Genomic DNA, 11234 nt, shown 5'->3' with positions numbered 1-11234 from the left:
AGAGACATCTCTAACGGTTCCCTAAGATTTCGCAAACTTTTTCTCTGATTGTTCTGCTAAAGTTTCCAAGCGAGGGATGTTTCATTCTCCATAGAAATTATTTCACATTCCCAATGGTGGAGATGTAAGAAAAAGAGTTATGAACCTGATGCTTAAGTGATCCATCGATTAACAAACAAATTTGAGATTATAATTTTAATGGGATAATTTTGGGTGTATTATATAATTTTGTCCCTTCGTGTCACGTATGCTATTTTATTAACGGTGATGGATAAAAGTTAACGGCCGGATATATTTGTCACATTTTTTACACTTTCAGATACTAAATTTTGTATTTTCATCTTTCAGGGATGCATTTGTCAGCGAATTACACATTGAAGGACAAAAATATTATTTACCTAAACTTATATGATTAAAAGATTTAAAAGAATTTTATAAATTTACAATATTTTAAAAAAAATTCATAAATTTTTAAGAAAAACATTCAAAATTATATAATACATGGAGGGCTAGTATTAGTAGTATAACTTTAGACATGTGTCTAGAAAAAAAACTTTAAATATGTGGACTAAAGTTATATATGAAAGGGTAGTATAGCTTTTAGATATGTGGAAGAAAATTAGATAGGAGAAAAGTTATATATGAGAGTTAGAATCAATTAACTATTAAAATATTAAAATAAATTGTGTTATTTTTATTTTTCTTTATCCAAATCTTATCATTTATTTATTATCTTTTTCTTCAAAGTTAGGTTCATGTACCCAAATGGGAAAAATAATTAACTATAGTTTCGAGCAATCAGCAATATTTACATCTACATATCATTCGTACTCGAATATGTACGTGCATGCATTGCTTGTCAACAAATATACAGAGATTTGAGACTTGAACAGTGCGATATAGTAAAATTTGTCCCTTTTCGAAATATTAAGACGTGAGCATAACTCTTAAAAGTGTTAACGCTTCATACATCAAGTGATTCCTCGTATTTCCTTTGAACAGTATTTTACTTTGATTTCTCAAACAGGGATATGATCCCATATCAAGCTATTGTTTTGGTAAACCATGGATTCATTCATGTCGCAAAACAGTGTTTTAGTTCTACTAATTCCTTTTTTTTTTCTCTTTATATTTTCTCGATCATTTTTTACCTTAATATGTCATCACTCAAATACATACAAACAAGGATGCTACTCCTAGATCAACTTGCAATATACTGGCATTCCTGGTTTGTATGACAATTGTTGTATGATAATTTTATATTCCACCGGTTCGAATGCCGGTAATTAAGGAAAAGAAAAAGTTACAGCATACAACCGCATAATTGAGATGTTAACATTCTACAGGGATAGATATGTTTTTACCTTAAAAAAAACATTATACACGGCTAGATATGTTTTTACCAAATTTTATAGTTTCAAATTGAGTTTGCTTTAAATATTTTTACCAAATTGTGTTAGTCCTTCAATTTTATTTTTTTAGTTTAATTTGGTTCTTATAATATTGTTTTAAACGTGTCTATTTTTATTTAGTGACAATGTAACTTACATTTAAATATATATCACATTAGCAATCACTTTGAGATGGCATATGACATGATATGTCAAACTGTAAATACATGTCACAACATCATGGATGGTAATAATAAGAATTGTTTTTAAAACTTGAAAATTTCATAAAGACTAAAATCAAACAAAAAGTATCTTGTAAAAACTAAAACCCAAATTTGTCATATTTGAAGCTGCACACTTCTAAACTATATCAAAGATATTGATCCATTGAGTTTTTTTTTTCATTCAAAAGATTTGTTACAATACCTGTTCAAATCTCAACTTGAATCTACATTTCAAATTTAAGCTAGAACAACTAGCAAGAAAGGGCTTACAATGGGGAACTAGTCCATGTAGCAACTTATTTATGTACCAAGAAAATTACAAAACAAAAAGTGAATATTGTGACACTTTTTATCCTAATATACATATTTATATAATAAAATACATGAAAATGCATAATTGCATAAAATGATTTTATTCAATAAACATAAAAGAATTCACGTCAATAAAAGGTTCATATTCGTGTTAATCACCAAATTAAAAACTTATCAATTAAGATTATGAAAATATTTTCAGCTCAAAACAAAGTCGTCCAAAAATTCAGAGAATGAACTAAAGACTCAACATGTGAAACAAAAATGATAAAAACTACATGTCCAGAACTTCATGCAATTAATACAGAAATTCATGCCCCAATGTCATATCTTATTAGAACATTGTGTTCCAATGTCCTCTAGCACGAGATTATTTAAAGTCATCCACCTAACCATCTGCTTCCATGAACATAAGGTTCGAGATCATTAGAAGATCCAAACACAAACAACACACAGGAAGTGAGTTATCACGTTCCTAAACACACACACACACACACACTTAGCACAATTTACATCGTTTTGCCACTCATTGCATAACATCGTTTGTCCCAAGGATTTAATCACAAAATCACATTCAACACCTTCACATTAATCACGTATTCAAAATAACACATCTCAAGTACAACACAACATGTTACATTCACACAATTCATTACCCACCATCACGTAACAAGTCACAATGATCATTACACATGCGTTACAACACACACACAAAGACTCAATCCTATATGTAATTTCATACCATGTCAGTAAAAAATCTCGTTGGACACCTAGGAGTACATGATAAGACAGACCACGTACACACTGGTAAGTCATGTCACTCTCACTAGGTAAAATCATAGGAAGACTAGTTAGGGTCACTTTGTTTTGCGAGAATGCTTCAACTATGTGGGATCGCCACAGACTTAAAGGAGCACTCAAATCGGGTGTATTTACCCTCAAGGCCTAGACTCTGATGAGTCTGTCAAGGCCTCCCCCTCTTGATTTAGGTCCAACCTAAAAAACATTTTAACACATAAACTCTATATATGAACTATACAAAAGACACAACTTCTCAATTGTTCTCAAAATAATTTTAGCTCATCGCATCTTAAAGTGATTAAACTTGTCGGGTTTCCACAATGTATCTCATCACAATACTCATCGCACATTAACTTGTTGCTCTTAAAGGATCTTACAGTTATGTGATTGTACAGTTCAAAGCTCACAACTCAATGCGTACAATATCTCAATACACGTGTATCTTACAATTCAACACATGATTAGTTTATCACATACACTCAATCTCAATCACAATGTTATAATCCCAAAGCAACATGTTATCACACCTCATCACATTGTATAAATATATACATGACACAAACATAGACTTTCCCGGTGAACTATGCAATACACACAACTACTCAATTATTTTCAAAATCATTTTAACTCATTGTGCCTCAAAGTTATTCAACCCGATGGGTTCCCATCATGGATTCCAACACAATACTCGTCGCCCTTAAATGGTCTTAAAGTTGTGTGATTGTATAGTTCATAACTCATAATTCAATGCATACAAAATCTCAATACACATGTATCTTATAATTCAACACATAGTTAATTTATCACTTACATGCAATCTCAATCACAATTTCATAATCTCAATATAACAATTTATCGTGCCTCCTGAATCATATACACATCACACAGTAGTAATATTTGCATGGTACAAAACATATATATTAAATAGAATTATATTATTTTCAATTAAAAAAGTTTATACAACAATTAAATTAAAATTATATCAAAAGAAATTACTACTAAGCATTAACTTTACAACTTTTTTTAATTTATTATTTTATTACTTTTATTATTACAATGCATATATAACATGTTAATCATCATCGTGGAAAGATACAGGATAAAGACAATAAGTTTTATAAAATAAGCAACTAAAGAGACGATTATTCATAGTACAATTCACGTTCTTTAATAAAATGCAATTGATGTGTGTGATGTCAAATATAAAAAATAAAGCGGTACAAGACATAAAAATTCATGTACGGTTTTGATTTGATTTGATAGTTTATTTTAATATAATATTACAATATATTTTTCAATCCACTGCAATATGCAAACAAACACAAAGGGTTCTTTTTTTCTTTTGATCATTTATTCTTTATCACAATATGTTAGATTTAAATATAAACTCATAATGCAAATTAACTAGTAAAGACATCATACTAATCATTCAGTTTCATCAATTCCCGCTAATTAGTAAAGACATCATACTAATCACAATTATAATTGTAAAGATAGAATCAAAATTACAAAAACATCCCAAAATTCATCCCAATTAATCCTTTAAGGATCCTTACACATGTTCTCACGCGTGCTGTCCGACAGCAATAGCGACATCTCTAGTGTTTCCCTAAGATTCCTCAAGTTTTTTCTCTGGTTGCTTTGTTAGGGTCTCCAAGCATTAGAGAAAAGGAGAAGGGATTGAAGCCTCAATTTTACTGTGTCTGTGCGAGAGATATTTTCTTCTTTAAAACATTTTTTCACAAATCCCAACGGTGAGAGTGTTGGAAAATGATTTCCAAAGGTGATGTCCAAATTTAAGAAAGATCCAACGGTTAGCATATCTGGGATTATAGTTTTACTGGGAATGATTTGAGTATATGCTGAAAAAAAAATAAGAGTTTTGTGAGAGAAAAAGGAAAAACGAATTTGGGAGGAAGAATGAGCATAGAGATGTATAGTGATTGTAAAAACTAACTAATATGTCTCTATTTATAGTTAGGGTTCTGAGTCTACTATTTATTCTATTTTTTCTTTATTGTATTTCATAAAAAGAGAGCTCTATTTTACTCTTTCATTTAAGCATCCATTTATTTTCTAAAACATCATTTTACTCTATTTATTTTCTAATACTGTGAAACCCTTATTTTAATTAACAAAAACATTTTTCTCTTATTTATTTAGTTTCTAAAAACTCTATTAATTTTTAAATAAAATATTTTTTATTTATTTTTTAAAAAATGGAATGTTACAAATACGACAAATCAGCAACACTTATCAAGAAGCTTGGACATTGAGAGTGTCACTATACACAATGCCACCATTTATCATGTGTAAGGTTGACCTACCATATAATCTCACTAGATACAAAACTAAACTAGATATATAACTACTAGTACTATAGCCAAAACTCATTCATACATGATAGATCATACCCACCTCTAAGGTAGACGCATGAGGTATACTTAAAGCATATGATGGTCCTCTAGAGTTTCTCCTTAAGAAATCATATCCATAATTGATAACTACTTTTTTCAACCAGCTTGATCCACTTTTTGCTCTAACATACGAGTGACTCAATATGAATGCCATTCCAGCCTCTTTTGCTTCCATTAGCTCGAGCAACTCCTCTCTTGCATCCAAATCAATCTGTGGACTGTCTGGCACAACAAACCTCACTCTCTTCCTCACTTTCTCAGGAGAAGACTTAACCTCCATCAACTCTGAAGGGCCTTCCATTTGAGAATCTACTTGATCATCATCTTCAGTCATCCTTATTGAGCCCTCTAAGTTTGATGCTGAAGTCCCCACAACTGTCATCTTTGTATCTTCTTCAAAGCTCCCAAATCCTAAGCCATATTCAGATGCATCTGATCTGATGAATTCAGCTATGCTGCAAATAAGATCCCTCTCAAACTCAATGTCATCCTTGTGAATGTCATGGTAGCCATACCGCGCTATGCACCGGTAAAGTCTATACTCCTTTGGGCCAACTCTTCCCACCAAGAACCTTTCTTCAGGTCTAACATGTGGCACTTGGACTGATTTAATGCAAAGGAAGATAACAACTTGGTGGAAGGCAGGGAGATTGGTAACAAAGTGGGAGAAAATAGCTGGGATCCCAGATACGAGCTCGGTGTGTATGAGGCCAATTCCCTTGACCCTGACAATGCCTAGAGAGGGGCCTAAACTGAGGAGCCAGTTGATTGGAACCTTGTTATGAACATCAAACTCATACTTCTTTAATGTGCCATAATGCCACACATACATGGCAATGAGAAATATGAGGGAGAGGGCAATGGGGACCCAAGCCCCCTCAAGGAATTTGATGAGGGATGCTGAGAAATAGAGTGCTTCGATGGAGCCAAAGAACACTATGAAGCAAACTGCTAGCAATATGTTCTTGTGCCAGCACAAGACTATAGCTAGAGACATTAAGCAAGTGGTCACCAGCATGACAGTTATGACAGCCAAGCCTGTTAAAGCAAAGAAAACAAAAATTATTTAAAATAGAGTGTAATTTCTATACACTGTCAGTGTAAAAAATTTAACACAGTCAACCGATCAAAGTCACATTATTTAATATGATTTTTAAAGTAATTATCATGAAAATCAATAAACTTGTCAAACATGTATTTTTTAATTGAATGACAATGTAAACATCCTGTACACTATCAGTGTGCACACTATTTACTCTTAAAAATATTTCAAATTTAATCATGATCATTTAAAAATACTTCAATCATGATCAAATATAAGTTGTCATGTTCATAGGCATCATGAAATTATATCATGGAGAGATAGAGTACCTGCTGCATTTCCCATGCGTTTAGTATCTCTAAATCCAACTGTAATAGCCAGGCAAAGCAGCATCAAACTCCAGTTGATCTCAGGAATGTAAATCTGGCCATGCATCTTGGATGATGTGTGAATGATTTTAACTTTGGGGAAACATCCCATAGCAGAACATTGTTTGATTATGGAGAAAGTCCCTGTGATGACTGCTTGGCTTCCAACCACAGCTTGAAGTATGGCTATTGCAAGAACAGGCCATCTAAGTTTTACTGAAAAGGAGGGGAAAAAAAAGTAAGCCAAGCAGCAAAGTAAACATTAATCTTTCTTTGAATATGCATGTTCTTATAGAGATCACAAAGAACTTACCAGGTACAGATACATAGAACCCAATTCTATAGTCACTTTCAAGGGAATGATGTCTGGAAAGATATGCAGCTTGCCCCATATATGCAAGGATTAAAGAAGGGTATACCAAAAAGGTGAATGCAATCTGCAGGTAAATGACTTCAAGTTAAAACTAATGATTATCATATCACCCCTTGGCTTCTAATCAAGTAACCATCTACCAAAGCATGATGTACATGAATGATGCATCTATGTGTATAAGTACTCAGTTATCAATGACTAAGAAAGAAGTGCAATTTAATTAGTTGTGCATAATGCAGAGGAATTTCCTTCTGCATGAAATCAACAATTTTGAAAACTAGAGAAATGTTACCATAAGGTTCAAGCATGCTATGTATTGGATGGTGTTACTGTTACCAACAAACATAACGCAAGATGGATGTGCAGCAAGCATGAGGGAGATGAAGAACAATTTTTAACTGCCAGAAGCTTCTTTCAATAGAAAAAATCTTGTTTTTTTCCATCTTGGCTCATGTAGAATTTAACTTTTGACCTTAAGGAAGTTGGTTTTGTCTGACTCAATACAACCAAAATTTTCTTAATAAATGTATAATTATTGTGTTTAAAATATTAGATATCATTAACATTAAATCAACAATGAGACATTGCTTACAACCTTGGCTGTTTTACATTTCTGCACATGGAAAGTATAGTTTCATTTTGGAGAAGGCACAATCAACTTCAAAAGGTAAAAATTATGATCATATTTCTTCATATAAATTAAACTTAGCTAATAATAGAGTAAAACTGTACAAGTAAAGATCATTAGCATAATGGTGCTATGTACCTTAATTGACAATTGTGAAAAGTGTCCTAAATCAGCATACATGGCTTCTGAACCTGGAACACAGATGATAATATCAGAGAAAGACAAAGCATTTGTCAAGCAAAAAAAACAGATTAGTGCAGAATTTGCTACACTTGCTCCATACCTGTTATACACAGTAGAATTCCACCCAAGGACATCCATCCTCCCTTTTGTGTCTTTTTCAGAAATTTGAACATGTAATATGGGGAGAGAGCTTCATAAACATGTGGATTCCAATGGAAGATATTATAAACACCAATAGCACTGATGCATAGCAGCCAGGTCAAGACAACAGGTGCAAAGAGACTCCCCACACGGTGAGTGCCATAATGTTGAAGGGCAAACAAAAATATCAGTATTACACAAGCCACTGGAACCTCCACATCTGCATAACCAATTAAACAATCATTAGCTCCAATTTATCACATGGAAATTTTCTAGTTTTAATGCTTGTTAAAGAACATATAGTATGGAGGAACACCAACAATCCACTAGGGTCGGCTTAGTGCTGATATTTCATATTTTGAACGAAATTCTAAGTTCGATCCTCTGTTATCAATGTAAAAAAAAGAATACTAGCCAAGTAGCCATCAATTACAATTATTTTCTGATTGCTTAAAGCAGAGGCTGATAATTACATCAAAAGCATATTGATTAACTTGCAAGTGGTAATTTCCCTGGTAAATAAATCATCAAGTGGACATATCAGAACGTATTAGAGGAGCCAAGTGTTATTATTACCCTCTAGAAAAATGACAACTAGTAAGAAACCAATAAACAATTGACGGAAATTACGGAGGACATTGTAAATCCAGTAATTAAGGTGCATAACAAATATCTTGTTATTAAAGTTATTATAATAGTGATTCAAATGATTTTTTTTATTGAACACAAGAATATGATACAGATGTCAAGTTATCCAAGGAGACAAAAGTTAGGTCGACATTAAAAGTATGATTAGGGTGACTTTCATTCTAGTATTTCTACAGCATCCCATTCTTTGAAGTTGACAGAATTAGGTCTAGATTTAATTGGGGCAGTGGCACCATAGATAATCATTAATCTATTACCAACAGTGGAATTGCAGGCACTGTTCATGGCCAGTCTAGTGGTGGCCATACATAATTTTGTATCCAATCGGATACAATAAGATGACTGCTCAAGATTGATCCACAGGGATTTATTGAAAGTCTCATCCAAACCATAATGCTTCATATCATAACCTCTTGGAAATTCAATTTTGCAAGGGAACTATTTTTTTTATAGTTAAAACCTCTGACTGGTGGGGTTTGGCTATATATACATCTTAACCATCCTTTTCATGTGTACTTTTTTTTTTATTTAATCAATTATGTATTCAAATACAATTTTACCACGACAGTGACTTGGATTTGATCAAAGAAAAGAAATTTCCCCTGATTTGTATCTATGTGGACCTACAATTGTGCATGCACTTGTCTTTTGGTTCTCCCTTTTTGTCCACTAATTGGAGGTCCTGTGATGGTTTATATCAGATCTTATTCATGCATTAAACAAATCTATTGTGATGCCCAACTATAATAGTTTCACCATTAAATTATTATATTTACAGCATATATGCCATTGAGGGGGCAAATCCTAAGAGAAAGCACAGCCAGCTAAGAGAACTTCAGTATCAAATATTACAAAATAGTACACAAAACGAGAATTATTCTAAATTTCTATATTATTGTGGGAACATATTCCCGAGATCGATTTGTTCAAGATACCAACCGATTTGAAACCTACTCATCAAAGCTAAATTCTGGGGAACAAATTCAAAACGTTTTACTATACTGTTAATTATCTACAATTGTAAGCTAGATAGTATATAATATCTGCAATAAATAAAAATTGATGACTGAATAAAGAATCTTATTGTATATTAAGAAAACTAGAAGATGAAAAAAGGACAACTTTCTACAATTGAATCCAATTATCCAAAAGACTTGTTGCTTAGCTGTAAATAACCCTCAGGCAGTTAAAGATTAACCTCTCTTAGAACACAAACTAGATTGTTAGTATTGCATTAAAAGTTGAGAAATTCTATGTACCCTTAGAAATTCAAAGATTTTGATACTGTTATTGAGAAATCTCTTTTTCTCTTGCTGTGTTCAACCTCATTCAACTTTTAGGCCAAAAACATCTATATCAAAATCTTCAGATTTCAGTGGGTATCATAGCAATCCTCAAGGTTTATGGAGAAGAAAAAAGAAGAGAAATGAAAGGCCAAGAGAATTTGAGAACAAAACTATTAATTGTTTGTGTTTATAAACAAAACTTACATCTGTGCTGTTCTTTGGACATGGAAAGCTCCAAACCTGACACAGCTGAAAAAACTGCACAATGACAAAATCCACACAACAAAAGTGAGTTAGTTACCAAGACCCCATACATGTACACTGTTTACAATCAAGGTTTTAAAAAATGGTCTGTTTCTGCGATTTCAGCCGCAACGTCAAGGCTTTTGGGCTCTTTGCGAACACAATTGTTGCATATATCAACAATTTCTTGCAATATCAAGGATCGTGACAAAACTGTGACCGTAATTTAAAACCTTGCTTGCAACAAAAACCACACAATAGTATTATTATTATCATGACAATTCTCACAAATCCCAAATACCAGAAATTGCTGGTGTGAGCACACCATCCCCAATAACCATGCAAGTCCCTATCAAGGCAAGAACAAGCAGCACCCTTTGCAGCACCCTGTGTTTCTCCAACAAGTTTTTCAGCCCCAACCCAACATTTTTCCTATTGACAGGAACAGTTCCATTGTCCATGGTGTACTCGGTTAAGTGCTCATCCGCAAGCTGAGTGTTAGGCAACAAGCTAACCCGGGCGTGGCGGCACAGCAATGAGTAGAGTGCAAAGGTCCCTCCTTCACCATTGTCATCAGCTCTCAGCACAATGAACACATACTTGAGCAGTGGAATCAGTGTGAGTGTCCAGAACACAAAAGACAACACTCCATAGATTTCTTCATTGGTGTCTGAATGCTGAATATCCTCAGCAAAAGCGCTTTTGTAAACGTAAAGTGGGGAAGTGCTCAAGTCTCCATACACAACCCCCAAGCTTTGATAGGCCAAAGTCAAAACTGTCTTCCATGATTCTTCCTGCAATCACATCAACACCATGACCATGATCACTCTGCTAACAAAAACTAACAATACTAACATAATTAAGTTAGCAGAAAATGACGCATGGCACACACATACGCGCACACGCATGCGCTCACACTTTAGCCTTAATTACCTTAATTGTGTTCCTGTGGATCACAGACTCAAGATCCATGATGGGGTTGAATTTCACAGAACTAGACAGCAACCATTATTGTTTCTCCAGCTAGATAAAGAAGACCCCCTCAACATGTCAATGAAAAAACAAAAAGGAAAAAAGGAAAAGAAATTCAAGAGACAAAAAGTGGCTTTGGTAATGGTACAGTGTAAGCCCCTGCTACTTTTCTAGTTTTCTTCCTCCCACCACCCTCTTTTTGTTG

At 33.4% G+C, this 11234-nt stretch overlaps 1 protein-coding gene across 1 annotated transcript; it reads right to left on the bottom strand.

Annotated features, from left to right (window-relative positions):
* Positions 1–4953: 4953 nt before the first annotated feature.
* LOC114376263 (potassium transporter 8-like) lies at positions 4954–11029 on the bottom strand. Its single transcript, XM_028334287.1, has 8 exons — positions 10991–11029; positions 10359–10851; positions 10019–10072; positions 7840–8100; positions 7695–7747; positions 6869–6992; positions 6517–6771; positions 4954–6183 (listed from the first exon to the last, which is right to left on the bottom strand). Exons 1-8 carry the CDS (start codon positions 11027–11029, stop codon positions 5123–5125), a joined length of 2340 nt encoding a protein of 779 aa, XP_028190088.1. The 3' UTR covers positions 4954–5122.
* Positions 11030–11234: the final 205 nt, after the last annotated feature.

Source organism: Glycine soja, chromosome 11 (assembly GCF_004193775.1).
Source record: "Glycine soja cultivar W05 chromosome 11, ASM419377v2, whole genome shotgun sequence".
Classification (NCBI taxonomy): Eukaryota; Viridiplantae; Streptophyta; class Magnoliopsida; order Fabales; family Fabaceae; genus Glycine; species Glycine soja.
This window is presented reverse-complemented; position numbering and strand designations above follow the sequence as displayed.

Bases quoted from the DNA above. Each gene is read 5' to 3' on its own strand.
- LOC114376263 (XM_028334287.1), bottom strand. From the start codon at position 11,029: ATGGATCTTGAGTCTGTGATCCACAGGAACACAATTAAG. The intron at 8,101-10,018 runs GTAAGTTTTGTT...TTGGTTATGCAG, and splicing joins GTCCAAAGAACAGCACAGAT to ATGTGGAGGTTCCAGTGGCT. The intron at 6,993-7,694 runs GTACATAGCACC...ATTTACCTGCAG, and splicing joins TTTCACAATTGTCAATTAAG to ATTGCATTCACCTTTTTGGT.